The sequence below is a fragment of the Leuciscus leuciscus genome, assembly GCF_965113295.1.
Source record: "Leuciscus leuciscus genome assembly, chromosome: 10".
In the NCBI taxonomy this organism is placed as follows: domain Eukaryota; kingdom Metazoa; phylum Chordata; class Actinopteri; order Cypriniformes; family Leuciscidae; genus Leuciscus; species Leuciscus leuciscus.
Window position 1 is genome coordinate 11,925,542 of NC_138734.1, and position 18,668 is coordinate 11,944,209.

General features: G+C 39.0%; 1 protein-coding gene across 7 annotated transcripts in view; it reads left to right on the forward strand.

Annotated features, from left to right (window-relative positions):
• The window catches only part of dmxl2 (Dmx-like 2), a 68,126-nt gene that overhangs the window by 41,899 nt on the left and 7,559 nt on the right, over nucleotides 1–18,668 (forward strand). The window contains exons 25-39 of one of the 7 annotated variants that reach the window (XM_082182821.1): nucleotides 605–895; nucleotides 1,004–1,195; nucleotides 2,136–2,212; nucleotides 2,379–2,509; nucleotides 3,328–3,576; nucleotides 5,489–5,539; nucleotides 11,886–12,079; nucleotides 12,204–12,337; nucleotides 12,616–12,701; nucleotides 12,793–12,994; nucleotides 13,104–13,221; nucleotides 15,800–15,865; nucleotides 16,289–16,375; nucleotides 17,695–17,816; nucleotides 17,900–18,038. In XM_082182821.1, coding sequence (XP_082038947.1) covers nucleotides 605–895; nucleotides 1,004–1,195; nucleotides 2,136–2,212; nucleotides 2,379–2,509; nucleotides 3,328–3,576; nucleotides 5,489–5,539; nucleotides 11,886–12,079; nucleotides 12,204–12,337; nucleotides 12,616–12,701; nucleotides 12,793–12,994; nucleotides 13,104–13,221; nucleotides 15,800–15,865; nucleotides 16,289–16,375; nucleotides 17,695–17,816; nucleotides 17,900–18,038 — 2,139 coding nt within the window. The remainder of the gene's footprint in view (nucleotides 1–604; nucleotides 896–1,003; nucleotides 1,196–2,135; nucleotides 2,213–2,378; nucleotides 2,510–3,327; nucleotides 3,577–5,488; nucleotides 5,540–11,885; nucleotides 12,080–12,203; nucleotides 12,338–12,615; nucleotides 12,702–12,792; nucleotides 12,995–13,103; nucleotides 13,222–15,799; nucleotides 15,866–16,288; nucleotides 16,376–17,694; nucleotides 17,817–17,899; nucleotides 18,039–18,668) is intronic. The other 6 variants (XM_082182822.1, XM_082182825.1, XM_082182823.1 and 3 more) reach the window with 6 other exon arrangements.

Sequence of the window (18,668 nt, forward strand, 5' to 3'; positions counted from 1 at the left end):
AACAACTGATGCATATAACCATGTCACCATCTTAAAAAAAAAATCCGATAATTTATTACACTTGGATGTAATTCACAATATGGAAGGAAAGATCAGTCGCTACTTCTGTTTCATCAGGTTTTTTATTGGCTTTTAAAAAAAATTACACAATATAATAATTTCCACATTAATTTATTTTCAGTAAATGAACACAAGGAATAATAATTTATTAATTGATTTATGTTTAAAGTAACAATATAAAGTAAAAATCAGCAATGTTTAAATGCATGCATCTTTACATTTTAAAGAATATAAAATACCAAAGTAAGAAGTCTGTGCACTGATAACCCAAATGATGAATCATATTGTGAGTGATTCTTTGAAACAAGCAGTTCAAAACAACTGAATCATGAGGTTAAAATGATCTTCTGAAGGTTAACTTCAAGAAGCAATTAAAATATGCAGGTGAACACGAAGCAAGTGTATTGACAGTGTTTATGAAACTGAATTGCTTAGAAGTACATCAAAATTCTTGATGTTGATTAATTGTATATTTCCAGCAAAATATTATTAAATGTATTCAATAGATTGGTCTTATTTGTTTTTCGATATTCTTATATGTCAGGTTGAGGGGAAAGCGTCTGGAGGTCAGCTGGAGAAATGGGGTGGAGATGGATCTCTTGACCTGGAAGACTCACTAATCCGTGGTGAAGCAGGCGCATATGAACGTCACCAGATGGAGCGACGGCGTCTGCAAGCCAAGCAGCTGCATGCAGAGCGGAGGAAAGCCTGGCTGAGGAAGAATCAGGCTCTGCTCAGAGTCTTCCTCAGTTACTGCAGTCTGCATGGGGCCAAGGGTGGAGGAGTGACGTCTGTCAGAATGGAACTGCTCTTCCTGCTGCAGGAATCGCAACAAGTGTGTCCTTGCATTCTCAACATGTTGATTGATTTATATTGTGCTCTAATGCAACTGGTTGGTTGATTGAGTGTGTTCCCATATAACTGGCTGGTTGTGTATCCTCAGGAAATGACAGTGAAGCAGCTTCAGTCGCCACTCCCCCTCCCCACCACTCTGCCCCTGCTGTCGGCCAGCATCGCCCCCACCAAAACCGTCATCGCCAACCCAGTCCTGCATCTCGGAAACCACATACATGACATCCTCTACACCGTTGTCCAGATGGAGGCTCCGCCACACCCAGACATAATGGACGACCGGGTGAGACACACACAAAAACACACAGATTATAAACTGTATGAAGACTGTTACTACATCTACATGAATCCGGATACATTTGAAAATATTTTTTTTTCTCTCTCTGTTTTGGCCTTCCGTCCACTCTGAGACCGCGTTTAAATCCTGCAAAAACAGCTTTTTAAAGACGCTCTTTCAAGTGGACACAATTTGAAAATGCCGTTTTTGCATTGTAGTGTGGACTGTGAAAACAGAGGTATTTGAAAACATGTCTTTGTCATGTGACGCATATTGTAACCATAGATATCTATGGATTTACCAGCATTCGCCTGCTATGCAAGATTGGGTATTATTTGAATTTTAGCGATTCTGATTCTGCTTATTGATTCCAATTCTTTTTGATTTTCAGTTTCGATTCCAATAAGGTAAAGAAAAATTAAACATTTAGTTATTCTGTCTTTTTGTCTAAACATATATTTGCATCTGAATACCATGAACAAAATCAGCAGCCTAAAGACAAATTACACATGGAATGGTTTAAAAAAATATACCACAGGAAGAACAACTAGCCTAACTAATATAGGTTAACTTTCAATCATTATTGAGGACAAGTGAACAATAGCAATTTAGCAATGGCACAAATAATTACGACAGAAAATTTCCTTGCAATTGCTGTCCTGCGGAAAAACAGGCCGTTTGCTTTTTAAACCAGTTGAGTGACTAGGACGCACAAGTAAATAGGATTCTGGGATATTGAATAGCGTGAGAAACTTATTACGTATGGTCTCTCTGTATCATCTCAGCGAGCTTTAATTTCACGTTTCAGTGTGGACAAGTTACTTTTGGAAAAATGCTAGTGTACACTGAGAGCGTTTTAAAACTAAAACGCATTTTTCATATGTATCCGGATAAATGTAGACGTAATCTTTGTGTGCTTCTACTAATATGTGCATGTGTATTTCAGGTGAATGCTTTACACACTCTCGCTGCTTCTCTATCAGCTTGTATCTACCAATCACTGTGTGACAGCCACAGCTACAGGTACAAACACACTACTGATAAACTCACTGGTTATTCACCTTAAAACGCTTGTGAAGATGTTGTACCAGCTTTGATTGTCTGACTACTATAAACAGCGTTCCATTCTGTTAACTCTTACACACACTGTTACTGACTTATGCCCTTCTGCTGATGTGTGTGTATACAGCAGCCAGGCGGAGGCCAATCAGTATACTGGGATGGTGTATCAGGGGCTGTTACTGAGCGACAGGCGTAGACTTCGCACCGAGAGCATCGAGGAACATGCAACACCCACCTCTGCCCCTGCACAGTGGCCAGGTAACAAACATCAGATCACACTGCATGGAACACATATGGAGAAATAGAATCCTTATCTAGTGATGAGTCATTCTATGTGGAGAGGAAAGTAACATCTGTAAAGATACTTACCCTATTATTTACTTTCTTAATAAAGTCCCTGGTGTTCAAACGGGTGGTAAAAATAATATTAACCAATAATATTGGCACAATGCAAACTCTTATCCAGATCTGATTCTATGTTGGTAGACAATGCCCACCTTTTGATTAAATCAAAATGTTTATTTTTTGTTTTTTTATTATTATAGGATATTTTTAACCACTAAATATCCTGTTTCACGTTATGGACGTTAAAGTATAATAATAAATAAGTGTATAGATGGAAAAATGGATAGTCAGATACATAATGGATAAATGAATGGTAAGATGGAGATATTAGATGGGTAAGCAGATAGATTATATATATATATATATATATATATATATATATATATATATATATATATATATAGAGAGAGAGAGAGAGAGAGAGAGAGAGAGAGAGAGAGAGAGAGAGAGAGAGAGAGAGAGAGAGAGAGAGAGAGAGAGAGAGAGAGAGAGAGAGAGAGAGAGAGAGTGAGAGTGAGTGGTTGGATAAAACATGGATGATGGATGGAAGAGAGGTTGGATGGATGGATGGATGGAAGAGATAGATAGATAGATAGATAGATAGATAGATAGATAGATAGATAGATAGATAGATAGATAGATAGATAGATAGATAGATAGATAGATGGATGGATGGATGGATGGATGGATGGGTGAATAGACACTCAATGTGTATGTTTTCTCTTTCCCAGGTGTGTCGTCTCTGATCAGTCTGTTGGCGTGTGCTCAGGGTGATGATTACGTGCATCTGAACGTCATGTTATGTGAGGCTGTGGTGGCCGTGTATCTCAGTCTGCTGATCCATGGTCTCGGCACACACTCTGGAAACGAGCTCTTCCGGCTGGCCGCTCACCCCCTCAATAACCGCATGTGGGCAGCCGTGTTTGGGGGCGGAGCCAAACTCATCGTCAAACCCAAGCGGCCACCTGAAATCACTCCAGGTGAGTTTTCTGCCCCTGCCAGAGGTGTTTGGTGATGTGGTGTCCCGTCACATCTGTAAGAAAAGTCCACAATAGGTATTTTACATACAGCTTTTGTCAGAAGTTTAGTGGCATTTTTTTATATTTTTATGTTAGAGTTTAAAAAAAATTATGTTCAGACATGCACTGTTTTTGGTTCCATGTTTTTTTATTTTTTTTATTATCTCTGGGTGCTCCAGTTGATAATAAGATTTCCTCCCTTGTCAGCTGCTCTCAAGGCAGCAGGGTCCGAGGGGTCAGAGGTTGTAAAGGTCACAGATTCTGATCCCCCTACCCTGACCGTCCACCAAACTCAGACTGAGGCTGGTAACCACGGTAACTTCACCGTGGAAACAGCACAGCCAGAGAGCTGTGAGTAAGAGCTCAGAGGAACATCATCCACACACGAACAGGAAATGAGATGTGAATGATGCAGTTCCAGTTTTAAAAAATCGGCACATGAAAATCCAATGAATAATTGATTGGTAACATTTTACAACAAGTTTCCATTTGTAAACATTAGTTAACTACATTAGTTAACATGAACTAACAATGAAAACTACTTCTAAAGCATTTAATTATCTTAGCTCATGTTAATTTTAACATTTACTTATATATTATTAAAATCAAAAGTTAATATGGTCTGTTAATATTTTTTAATAGACCTGAACTAACATGACCTAACAATGAACAGTTGTATTTTTATTAACTAATGTTAAGAAAGATTACTAAATACAGTAACAAATATATTGCCCATTGTTAGTTATTGTAAGTTAAAGGAATAGTTCACTGTAAAATAGGAATAGGAATAGTTCACGCGGTTGTCCATATAATGGGAGGGGGAAAAAAGATGCCAAATTATCACAGAATGGTATCATTTGACATGTCATATATTCCAAGTGTTTGGTGGAAAATTTGATGTATTTTTTAAAAGAAAATCCTGACCTTGGCCGTTGGTCTTCTGTGCACGTTCATGAGACTCTATTAGTACCACAATTCACACCCAACTTGCAAATAAAGATTAATTAAAATGCGACGTAAAATACAATGCTTAGAAATCACAAAAGTATCTGTACTGCCTTCACTCGAACAACGGTTGTCAGATGACAGTCAGAATGACAATTGTGAACACGATTACTTCTTGCTGCGACAAACACGACAGATGTATCCACCTCAGAGAAGATAGTAGTACATGGATTGTATTTCAGTCGCGTTTTTATTCGTCTTGATTTCTTAACAACTTGTGTGCTTTTTCTGGGTGAGTAAGAACTGCAGCTCTAATAGTCTCATTAAATGAATGTGCAGTCGTGCACAGAAGACCAACAGCCAAGATCAGGAGTTTTGTTAAATACATTCAATTTAAGTTTGTTTTTCATCAAACCCTATCATTCACCCCCAGAACACCTGGAATATACGACATGTGTCGAATGGGACAAATCTGTAATACTTTTGCATGTAATTTTTTTTTTTTTTAAACTTGATGCTGGTTATTATTAACTGCCATTTATATGAACGAGCACAAGTGGGAATTTTTTTTTTTTTTTTTTTTTTTTGTAGTTCGAAAAAGAAAGAAGGAAATATTGCATTAGAACAACACATTTTAGGGTGAACTAACCCTTTAATGCATTAACTAATGGGAGCTTATTTTAAAATGTTACCAATATGTGTACCAACCTGACGTGTGTGTCAGCCTGTTAGTGTGTGGAGAGGTGCTATGTGTGATTGCGGTGATGTTTGTTTTTTCTCATATATTATATTTCATTATTTGTTACTTTATTATATTTAGTTTGTTATTTGTGTGTTTTCATCCAGCTTTTTTGTGTTTGTGTGCATATTCTGCTTTTTTTGTGTCATTTTCATCTCGTGTGTGTGTGTGTTTGTGTGACCATCACAGCCAATGTGGAGTCAAACAGGCAGGCAGAGCTCCAGTCTGACAATACATCAGGTACACACACTGTCTCCCTCAACCTGTCTCACTGTTTAGCCTTTTAGCCTGTTTTAAACTCCAGTCTAGATGTGGACGTGTGTGTGTGTGTGTGTGTGTAGGGATATGGTGAGTGCCTCAGGCTCAGGTGCACACCAGCTGTCTGAGGTCAACATTTAAAGAGTTTGTTCTGTTCTTTACCAGTCTGAACTGATGAGACCTTAATAGAGGAACCAAATTGATTACGCATAGAAAACAGGATTTTCTGTGCTCTTCCTAATAGTAATGCACTGAAATATATTTTTTTTACAGATACTATGTTCAGACAGCAATAGAATATGGTTGTGAGTATTGTATTTGAGTCTTCTCCTTATGGTTGCATTCACGCACAGTTTAGTTATTTACAGGAGTGACAACCGCATTCTGTCACTGAACTCATACTCACAAAAGCATTCTCTACAAACCCCTGCTGTGTGAACCGGACTGGGCAACTACTGTAGTTGTCTTTCATGTCATACAATGCGAAACAACTGCTCTGTGCTGCACACAAGCATGTCTCGTGTGTGTGTGTGCTGTGTTTTAATGTGGTGTTTCGTTAATTTACAGAGATTGAAAAATGAGGTGTCATGTGAAGGTTTCAGATTCAGTCTCTTGTCTTCCATCAGAGCTGAATATAGTGTGGTCTGGGCATGACTCAAATGCTTGTCTGTGTAAAAGCTCCTGTCGGTTAATTAAGATTTGACTGATGAACGCGCCGTCGACTGTGATAAGTTTGAGTTTTATGGACGTCTTTGATATTTACTTTTAAGGGGTCCTTTTATGCTTTTTCACTTTTTCAACTTTAGTTAGTCTGTAATGTTGCTGTTTGACCATAAAAAAGTACTCGAAACGTTTTGATTAAGTGTCAACTTGTGTTCAAAAATGACAATTGAAAAATGACAAAAATTACATTTACAAAAATGTTAATAGCTTTTGAAAATTGTCTATTTTAAAGGTGCAGTCTGTAAGAATTACAGTTAGTGGCCGAATTAGGTACTGCAATCCAAACTCTAAATATCGGAGATCGTTGTTTCCCCGCCCCCTTCTCCTCAGACTCGATGCTCAGTTTGAGGACACGCAACAGGAACAAGCGCAATTGACAATGAAAGTCGAGGAGACTCACGAGTAAGTTGATGAGTTGATTTATCCGCATTTTAATATGCTCTCGTACATAGAGATTTTTAGATGAATACCGAGGCTTTTTAGGTTGGGTAGAATCTGCAATCTCTGACCCAGTTTGTTTGCTGGCTGCAATACGCTGTGTTTCCTGCCAACTGGCATCCCGGGGTGTCGAAATACTATTGGGTGAACTGGCAGTGGGCGAGATCACACAGACCAAAACAAGAAAAGACATTCCAACACGGAACGCACATTTCAAAGTAAAATACCTGACTGTAGAAGTGTTTTTCAGAGAAATGATAATGTTAACTCAGCATGTTTCCTAAATATCTGTAGGCATGTGACGGTGAGGATATTTTCCCACCGGTTAATCGACGTGTGACAACACCAGTAATAAGCAGGGGATTTTAAATCGCTAATTTGAAAGCAAAATTAAAATGCGCACCTCCGCACAGGTATTCATAATGGTTCAATTAATTCCTGTGTATAGGAATGAACTGAAAACGCTCGCTCTGTTCTGCTCACTCCGCACCCGTGGACACACACCGTTATGAATGCCCGTGCGGCCGTGCGCATTTTAGTTTCGCTTTCAAATTGGCACCAATTCGGGGGCAAATTGCTTGAATGGTGAATTCATTAGCCTATTATTCTTAATGAAAAACACAACAACATTACAGTACAATGACAAATTCGCTTAAATAGGCGCTTTTACATTTCACTTTGACACCAAATATTCGTCCTCCTTATCAGTCAGTTCCTCGCTCTCGTGATAAATGAAATCTGACTCCTGCTGCGGATCTGTGCTGCGACTCTCGTTCAGATCACGATTTATTAAGCAGAAACGTTACGTTTTTTTAATTGTAGTGTCTGTTCTCTATGATAAATGATATACATATTAAAATGATAAGAAAGAAAAAAAAAGAAAAAGCAAATCGACGGTGGGGGCGCGGTGGTGCCGCGATGGGCAAGTGATGTAACCGGTGTTGCTTCTGAACACCATCAACACCGACTATCGTAGCAAGCCTAAATATCTGCAAACATATGGTATTTGTATTAACCAAACTGTTCTTGAATTAACGAAATTGATGGCACAATGCCAAGCTGATTCTGAGACTGTAACCTTGCAATGCTTTGACATATTGACACCAAAATTTGTCATTGTCACCTCGCACTGACCACACAACAGAAATTTGGTAACAACCCACCCATTGGCTGAAAGTGATAAGCAATTAAAGCTGTTTTGCCTAATCAAAAAAGTGTCTTTAATTACTCATTGTTGCAGTTGGTCTGACATTCCTAGCCATGCTTGCATGACTCATTATGCCTTTTTTGTGCTTCACTTTTTATATTTTCATTTTAGTTTTAGTTTAAGAATGTAGTAATTTCATTTATTTCTATATCTTTGATTCATTTTTATTTAAATTTTAGTTTTTCATCAATTTTTTTATCAAATTTATTTTTAGTTAACAATAACAACACTGGTAGACATGTTATTGCTGTTGTAACTGTAAGCTTTCCCCCAGTCCATCCAGACTACTGAAATTAAGCTGCAAAAATGGTTTGTTCGGTAATTGTCATGGTTTACACCATCACAACCATGAGCTCATTTACGTAGGATCGTCCACATTAAAATGGCTAGTCAGCAACTTGGTGAGGGCGTTGTCATTTCACATACAAAGAGGTTAGCCAATCATAATAGATGTAATTTACATGTAGAGCTCTTACACTATTAATGACTATTTAATTCTAATGGTCAGAAAGTAAGAAAAAGGAATATCTAAATTATTATTTTTTGCTGGAATCAACATTTTAATGGCTAACTTTTAAATACATTTCAAGGAAAATGTTATAAAGTGATGAAAATGGTCCCTTTAGTTGTCGTTATTTCCAAAATCTAGCATTTCTAAACTTGACTTGAAAGTGCCTTAGGTGTCACAATAAAGGTCCACATTCATAAAACAAACAAACAAAAAAAAAGTGATTAAGGGTTTTGTTTTCATACTTGTCGGCTCGTGGCATTTTGTCAAGGTGTTCTCTGGCATTGCTCAAAGAGCAGATCCTTTGATCATCAACACAGTCAATTTAATCTGTCTGTTTTTTCATATCAGCTCTTTGTTCCAAAATAACCCCCCACTCACTCACAGACTCTTACTGCAGGAATTTCTCTTTGAACACGACTTCTGAAGGATGATGTTATGAGGCGATTCTTCTCTTCAGATGTGTCCTCCTTTACATTTGAGATAAACATTCCACACTACCAGAATCAAAATGTGCTTTAAATGCTAATGAAATGCCTTTCAGCTCAAAAGAAGACTCATAAATACAGAGAAAGAGAGAGTCTTTTTAACACCAGACACCTGAAGAGATGAGATACTAGACTTCATACTGTGTACTGTAAGCAGCATTTCAAAACTCTGTTTGAAAATGAAAGCTTTTAGTTATATGTGTTTCTGTGTTTGGTTTGTAACATCCCCCACCTCATCAATGATAATACAAAGTGATCTGAAATACCACAATCTTAATCACTTTTAGGGACTAAACTGGTTCTTTTTCAGGTTTTCACTTTTAAAAATCTAAAAAAAATTTTTTGACAATAATCAAATTATTGTCATCATGTGTTTGGTTCCACCAAATAGATTTTTGAACATAAACATACACTATATTGCCAAAAGTTTTGGAATGTCTGCCTTTACATGCACATGAACTTTAATGACATCCCATTCTTAATCTGTAGTGTTTAATATGCAGTTGGCCCATCCTTTGCAGCTATAACAGCTTCAACTGTTCTGGGAAGGCTTTCCAGTAGGTTTAGGAGTGTGTTTATGGGAAATTTTGACCATTCTTCTAAAAGCGCATTTGTGAGGTCAGGCACTGATGTTGGATGAGAAGGCCTGGCTCACAGTCCTCTGCTCTAATTCATCCCAAAGGTGTTCTATGGGGTTGAGGTCAGGACTCTGTGCAGGCCAGGCGACTTCCTCCACACCAAACTCGCTCATCCATGTCTTTATGGACCTTGCTTTGTGCACTGGTGCGCAGTCATGTTGAAACAGGAACATCCCCAAACTGTTCCCACTAAGTTGGGAGCATGAAATTGTCCAAAATGTCTTGGTATGCTGAAGCATCCCCACACCATAATCCCCCCTCCACCAAACTTTACACTTGGCACAATGCAGTCAGGCAAGTACCGTTCTCCTGGCAACTACCAAACCCAGACTCGTCAGCAGATTGCCGGACAGAGGAGCGTGATTCGTCACTCCCGAGAACACGTCTCCACTGATCTAGAGTCCAGTGGCGGCATGATTTACACCACTGCATCCGACGCTTTGCATTGCACTTGGTGATGTAAGGCTTGGATGCAGCTGCTCGGCCGTGGAAACCTATTCCATGAAGCTCTGTTCTTGAGCTAATCTGAAGGGCACACGAAGTTTGGAGGTCTGTAGCTTTTGACTCTGCAGAAAGTCTCAGCATGCGCTGACCCTGCTCTGTGAGTTTCTGTTGCTCCCAATTGCTTCCACTTTGTTATAATACCACTAACAGTTGACTGTGGAATGTTTAGTAGTGAGGAAATTTCACGAATGGACTTGCACAGCTGGCAACCTATCACGGTACCACGTTTGAATTCACTGAGCTCCCGAGAGCGACCCATTCTTCCCCAAATGTTTGTAGAAGTAGTCTGCATGCCTAGGTGCTTGATTTTATACAACTGGGCCCATGGAAGTGATTGGAACACCTGAATTCAATGATTTGGAGGGGTGTCCCAATACTTTTGCCAATATAGTGTATTCCACAAATAAACAAATCAATCATAAAAGATTTAAAAACTCGGTGACTTGCCAGCAGTTCTTTCAAAGCCGTTTGTGTTATGTGTATTTAACATACAGTGTACTTTTAGTCGGCATGTAAAGCTGAAAGTTACCATAGTCTTTTCTTCCCTATTGTGACGTATTTGTGAAACAGCTTCTCGAACAAGAAAAATAGTTGGGCGGGACTTGATTTTGTCCATTGGGAATTGATTGGATTGTTGGATCATTGTGGTTTGCCATTGCTGTGATCTCATGTGAGTGACAGGTTGTCCTGCCCTTGTGCCATTGCAGAGATGTCATTGCAAGAGTGAGGGGAAGTTATTTTGATTTAAAGATTACGAGGGCACAAGAGTTTAAAAAAAGGATGTGCTTGGATTATTCATTTATAATAAATACTGCAGTATTTCATTAAAAGAAGTAAGATTTGAAAGTATCAAATATGTTATTGTGTTTGTTATATTTATTTGTACCTGATGAAGTGAAACGGGATAACAGGGAAGGTTTGTTTTCTCGATAGTGTTCTGTGTTGTGTGTGTATGTGTGTGAGCAGTTTGATATCACTTCGTACTCTCCGTCAGATCACAGGGACCCTCTCAGCTTTATTACCCATGAACCAGCTGCACGATCCACTGTGAAGAGTAACATCTGTAATGAACCACCTCTGTTCAGTAGATGTGTTTAATCATGACCATCTGCTCTCATTTTAGAATCAGTGTGTGTTCATATAGGATTCTTCAGTTTCTCTGTCTTCTCTTTCAGTTTTCAATTTCAAATTGAGTGCATTAGCCTATTACCCTGACTTTTTCCTTTTTCGTTTTACCTCTCTAGCAGTCTTGGGAATAAAATTATAATATTTGGCTTTTTTTTTAATCAAATTTTGTCAAGAAAGAGATTGAAGTTAAAAATTGCTGTAGATATTGCTTCAGATTCCCCTGAAGGTCAATTTGAGTGCATTGCATTAAAGGAATAATTCACTTCAAAATAAAAATGTTTTACTCTACCTCAAGTTGTTTCAAACCTGTATGATTTTTCTTCTTCTACTGAACACAAAAGAAGATATTTTGAAGAATGTTGGTAACCAAACAGTTGATGTACCCCATAGTATTTTTATTTCCTATTATAGAAGTCAATGGGGTACATCAAAAGTTTGGTAACCGACATTCTATAAAATATCTTCTTCAGATTCAGTATTCTGTTCTCTGTGAACTGTTGTATTGCACATTTGGGCATATAGTAGGTTATCCGGGTATTCTGTGCATACTGTGAACAGTACACACACTGCATACTACTTTCTTTCTGAAGTAGTAGGTTGTATGCCATTCCAAACATACCTCTTTCTCCTTTTCCTGCTATATTCAGTAGGTAGTGAATGGCCCTCTCACTCTCTGTTTTTCTCTGTCCTTCAGCAGTCCCTCCACCGACCCCTCCTGCTGAGGACGTGGACCGACAGCGACGCAGGTTTAACATGCGCATGCTTGTTCCTGGACGTCCCGTTAAAGAGACTCCAGCCACACCTCCTCCTGTCCCTGTAGAGCGGCCCACATATAAGGAGAAGTTCATCCCACCTGAGCTCAGCATGTGGGATTACTTTGTGGCCAAAGTGAGACCGCGACAACTAATTATTTACACTGATGCAAATCTCTTTTTTTTTTATTTATTCAGTTTATGAATCTAGAAAGCATGTGTCAGAGTGTCTCATTGCTTTCTTTGTGTGTTTCCTCCAGCCTTTCCTTCCTCTCTCTGACAGCGGGGCGCTGTATGATTCAGATGAGAGCGGTGCTAGTGACGATGAGGATGATGATGACGCCTTCCTCTCTGACACACAGATGACAGAACACTCCGATCCAAACTCCTACAGGTGAGATTATAACACATCAAACTAAGAGTTAAGCAGGGCTGTAACAGGGAGAAGTAAAACTAAATTAAACACTGTGATGCATTTTGTAAACTGAAATGAATGAACAAAACACAGCAAAACAGTGGATAAAGAAATTAATGAAATATGACAATATGTGTTAATGACTAAATTAGTTGTAATCATTCATGAAAATTAGTACTGCTAAAGACACTGTTCAGGATGTGTATATCCTGTCAGTTGGTTGACTGAAGGATGATTGTGTGTTTGTGTTTTTGCAGTTGGTCTCTGATCCGCTTAGTGATGGTCAAACTTGCCCTTAACAATGTCAAGACGTTCCTGCCCCTGACAGGACTGGACTTTACAGGTACTTGAGTAGTAGAAATGTACTCTAACTAACATGCAAACTGGCAGAAAGTAAATTAAATCATTAACTTTCCTCCCTTGTGTTGTCTTAGAGTTGCCAGTGACATCTCCGCTGGCCAATGCTGTGCTGAAGACACTGGAAAACTGGGAACAGATTCTTCTGGATAAGATTAACAAATTTGACGGCCCTCCACCAAACTACATCAACACCTACCCGACGGACCTGAGTGCAGGCGGCGGGCCAGCTATACTTCGACACAAAGCCATGCTAGAGCCAGAGAACACACCGTTCAAGTGAGTACTTGCGCCAAATCGCTCAATTACACCAAAGAATTACAGAATATTTAAATAATTATGCAAATGTGTGAACAAATGTTCATGCTTTTTTTTTTTTTCTCTTCAGGTCAAAGCACCATCTCTCCTTCCCTGCTCGCCGCCTGTGGCATTTCTTGGTCAAACAGGAGGTGCTTCAGGAGACTTTGATTCGATACATCTTCACTAAGAAAAGGAAGCAGAGTGAGGTAACTACAGAACACAGGGGTGCGACCACACACTGATGAATAAATGGGGTGAATATTTAAAGGGGAAGGGCCAGTCATAGAGTGAGATATACCAAAACACTAAAGGGGCTTTAGCAACAAAGGAACTTTTTCATAGTTCCTAAAACTACTGGCGGAAGTACCCGTATTTTGGCGTGTTTGCACCACAGGAACTAGGAACGATTTTAGTTCTAGGAACTCCTTTTGGAGGAACTAATTTAGCTCCTACTTCATAGTAGGGTCTAAACCAGCACTATAGGAACTATCAGGGACGTTAGTGTACGCTGATTGGCCGAACGTATACGAGACACCAGCACCCGCCATTTTTTTTTTATATTTACTCCAGAAACTAACTCTACGAACATGGAAAACAGTGATAGATGGGCCTTTTAACCTTTACACTGAGGAGAAAATCCAACGCAACTTTGAGAGGACCAAGCGAAGCATTATTATGCAGTTCTGCTCATCTAGCAACACTGGACATCAACCACACGGCAAACGCTAATACCTTTTCATATACTGTCTACTTTCAATGTATAGCAGTTGTATCTAATCTCATATTATACAGGACTGTTAGACAGATCGTAAACTAATGAACATGGAGAATGCGAGCACTGTTTGTTTGCTCAGGATTTGGCTGGCGTTCTCCACGCCGTCAAAATAAAAGTCACAACAACAAGTGTGTCGTCACTTCAGAGTTCCTACTGGCGGTGCAAATGCGACCAGGAAAATGTTCCTAAGGGAACCATTAGTTCTCGGGGAACCACCCTGGTGGCTAGTTCCTAAAGCTAAGTTCCTAGAACTACCCGGTGCGAAAGCCCCTTAAAGGGATAGTTCACCCAAAAATGAAAATTAGGCCATAATTTACTCACCCTGAAGCCATCCTAGGTGTATATGACATTCTTCTTTCAAACGAATACAATCGGAGTTATATTAAAAAATGTCCTGGCTCTTCCAAGCTTCATAATGGCAGTATCCATATTTAAAACTTTATCGACTAAAATAACTAGCTCAATAGATTGACTAGCTCAATAGACAATCATCAATAGATGTGCTTTTATGGACTTCCAGCCATCTACTGCCATTATGAAGCTTGGAAGAGCCAGGACATTTTTTAATATAACTCTGATTGTATTCGTCTGAAAGAATGAGTAAATCATTGGCTAATTTTCATTTTTGGGTGAACTATCACTTTATGTGAGGTAGTTAAAGGAGTGGAACCAGGTGAAGAATGGTGAGTGGAGTGAGGTGGGCCAGAGTTAGGTAGCAAAATTGTGGGAATAAAGCAGGAGTAAAGATGAGGAGTGAAGCCATTGTGATGCAATGAAAGGGGTTGAAGTTGTGGTCACATTAGCGAAATTTTGTGACCAAAAAGGTCCAATTGAATTCCAATTGAAATGACTGGATTTCTCCTGTGAAAATTTGTAGAACAACAGTGCCTTCACCTTTAGACAACAAATTGTGCTGGGATAGATGAGATGTAATGCAATAAGTGGGACCAGAGTGAAGGAATTGAATAGGTGCTGCCAAACTGCAACAGTCAAAGGGGTGGGGCAATGTAGGAGTTGGGTAATGAAAGGGATGGGGGCCAGAATCATTTGTTACATTTATATAGCGCTTTTCTGGGTACTCAAAGCACTTTACATGTGGGGGGAATCTCCTCAACCACCACCAATGTGCAGCATCCACCTGGATGATGCGACGGCAGCCATATTGGGCCAGATAGTCCACCACACACCAGCTTACTGGTGGAGAGGAGACCTTGGGCCAATGGGCAAGTTTGGCCAGGATGCCAGGTTACACCCCTACTCTTTTTCGAAGGACATCCTGGGATTTTTAATGACCACAGAGAGTCAGGATCTCGGTTTAACGTCCAATCCGAAGGACGGTGCTCTTTGTCAGTATAATGTCCCCGTCACTTTACTGGGGCGTTAGGACCCACACAGACCACAGGGTGAGCACCTCTACTGGCCTCACTAACACCTCTTCCAGCAGCAACCTGGTTTTCCCAGAATGTCTCCCATCCAGGTACTGACCAGGCTCAGCCCTGCTTAGCTTCAGTGGGAAACCAGTCTTGGGCTACAGGGTGATATGACTGTGGCAGATCACCCTGTAGAATGAGGGTTAAATACAGCTGTTGCCAGAATTATGTAATATAGAGGGTGGGGCCTGCATACAATCATTAAAAAGACAATATAAAACAGTCCAAATCCAAAATGTATGACTGCTGAGATTTAATTGTCATTAAAGGTATGGAGGAACTTCAAGAGATTTATTTATTTATTTAAGATGTTTATCATGTGGTATAATAAAAAAATATAGAACTTTAGAAAGTAGCCATCTTATATGTTGAGGGTAAGTACTGACACAGACACTGGAGGGAATGTGCATGTTATCTCAAAACCATCTCTCTCTGACGAAGCTCCAAATGAGATTCATTTTGCTCTTTATTATTTCATTTGTTTTTTCTCCATCTGTCTATCACTCGTGCATGTGTTTTTGTGCTGTGCCCCGTGTGTGTTTGTTAATGTTTGTGTGTGTTGTGGTGTGTATTGTGTAGTCTTTAGATGATCATGTGGACCACCTCATACAAAACGGCATTACTGGAGCTCGCAAAACCAACAAGGTACTGAGACACAGAATGGGACTCGTCTCTCTGTGAAACCCTCTTAAAGCTTTAAGCTTCTGTCCTCTGTTAACCTTCTGTGACCTCACACACACACACACACGTTCGTCTCTTTCCTCACGTTCCCTAACTCGTCTGGCTCAGCACTGCTCTTCCTCACTAACCACCGACGGCACTGAAAGTGGTTTATCAGACGGATTCTGCTTCAGACACCTTTTTTGAAGATCAAGCAATAACAGCGATTAATTCATGTTTTGCCTTCTGTGGAGGTGTGTACATGGTCTCATCTGCATGTCAGCAAACTTCCTGCTAATGCTGCTGTGTGTGTGTGTGGATGTGATTGGGAAAATATTAAAAAAACAGCAGAGCAGCAGAACCGACTAATGTGAGTGTGTGTTTATGTGTGTGTGTGTTATGTTACAGGTGGAGGCTGATATGGGTTACCCTGGAGGCAAAGCAAAAATCATCCATAAAGAATCTGACATCATCATGGCATTTGCCATTAACAAGGTTAGGAAATTTCGATCTCTAGTTCTATTATAGACAGAGTCTGTTCTAGACATTTGGAAGTTGTTGTTTTGTTTGTTTTTCCACTTTTAATGTCCACTTTTAATATTAGTTTTCTACACAATAAAGGTTGAAATTCACTTTTTCGTGACCTTTGACTGCTTTCTCTCAGACTTTTAGAAGTCATCACACTGTTTTTGCTAATGTAACTTTAACACAACTGTTATTAACTGGCAGTTGTTGATCGGAGCAGACCAAGTTTCTGAATACTTAAAAGATGTTGATATGTAAATGTGGGCAGCCATATGTTAATAAGCTAAATGTTGTGAAAACAGTTTTCATTGTTGATTAGTTCATAATTAATTACTCAAACTGCATGTGAAGGACTCCAAATGCATGTGCATGTAGCTCAACTATTTTTTTTTATTGGGGATACTGGGGCACTAGTGAAGTAAAAAGCCTTGTTTCCACTATAAATGAGTGCCGAATGTGAGCCCATAAATTTAGACTAAGTCTTATGTCGGATTTGTATTTTGTTTTGTGAGCTGCTCAACTAGTTTTCCATGATAATATTCCAATATCCCATGAGTTTTTCCAGTGGACTACTACACGTTGAATCTTTGATCATACTTTATTTTAGGTGTCTTTAACTACTATGTACTTACAGCAGAAAATATGTACAGTGTTCTTATTGTGTTCATAATTTATTGCAAAACAATTTTGCTGCTGTTAAGGTGGGGAATGGGTAAGGTTAGGGCAGGTTTGGTGGTATGGTTAGGTTTAATGGTGGGTTAAGGTGTAATTACAGAAATTACAGCTGTACTTACATGCAAAAAAAAAAGAAAATCCAAGTACAATTTAAAAAACATGTACACACACATTCACAATAAGTGCATTATATCAAATTATTAATTTAAATGCAAGTACAAAGGGGGGCTGAAGGGGGACGGTCTTTTTTGCAGAGTCGTTTCCATCATAGGAAAAAATTACATTTTGAAATATATTCAAATAGAAAACAGTTATTTTATTAATTTGTAATAATATTTAGCAATATTAACGTTTACTTCATTTTGATCAAATAAAGGCTTGGTGAGCATAAGAAACTTTCTTAAACATTAACAAAAATTTATGTTTCAAACTTTTGACAGGTACTGTATTTCTGAATGTGATAAAATGCGACTTATAAACTGATGTGACTTGTTTTTTTCTCTTCTCTCAACAATGCTTTTTTTTATTGCTGAATACTACAAGTCTTCCAAAAGATCAATATAAAAATCATGTTTTAACATCTCATTTAACTTGTGTTTGTGTTCTTATCTCAGGCTAACACTAATGAAATAGTGCTGGCGTCCACTCATGATGTCCAGGAAGTGGACGTGTCCACGCTGCTCGCAGCTCAGCCTTACACCTGGATCGGAGAAGAATTTGACAAGGAGTCTCGCAGGTTTGTCACCTGTCTGTGTGTTTGGAACATTCAGCTGACAGCTTTGAAAGGATTGCTATGAGCATCTTGTTTTCTCTGTGTAGCTCTGATGATGTGGATTACCGCTCGTCTCACACCAACATCGCCCAGGCCAGCGCCGGTCCCTTTGCCCCCCAGCAGATGGCAGCGTCCTCCTCCATGCCCTGGTTGGGCAGTGGGCAGACCAGCATGGGTGCCAGTGTGGTATGTTAGACTGTTTCCTGTCTGTAAATAAACTGCATTAAAGAAAGTTAACAAATTGGAGAATGGAAAATGAAGATCCTTTATTATATACATGTAGAACGTGCATGTTCCAAGGGCATTCTTCCCAACTATCTAAATCAATCTTTAAACCCAATTTTATTTCCCAGGCCTGTCTAACCAGAAAAATCTTACATCAATTTTTAATGAAAATAACACATTTTAACTTATGAAATATCTGTGAAAGCTGGCACACGCTATCAAACAAACACAATTCTGACAAACAAAAAGAAAATATTTTAATACTAATTGTAACATTATGTCATGACCAACAAGTTTCAGATCTCATTGAGGATATTTTTTTTTTACTAAATCTGTAAATAAAGAGCATTTTAAGATTTAGAAAAATTTAAGGAGACTGTATGTAGAATTCTGAAACCCTTGTCATTGCTGACACTGGTGGCCGTTAAGTGAATTGCAGCCAGCAACTTATTTTTTCGTGTTCACACTCGTGCACAGTGCACACGTAACCTACAAGAGACTGAACGCAATTCAAGGAGTTCTTCGCAAAGTAAAAAGAAGTTTGCAGCAATATGCTAATATTAATATACTATTACTATTTCAGCAATATAC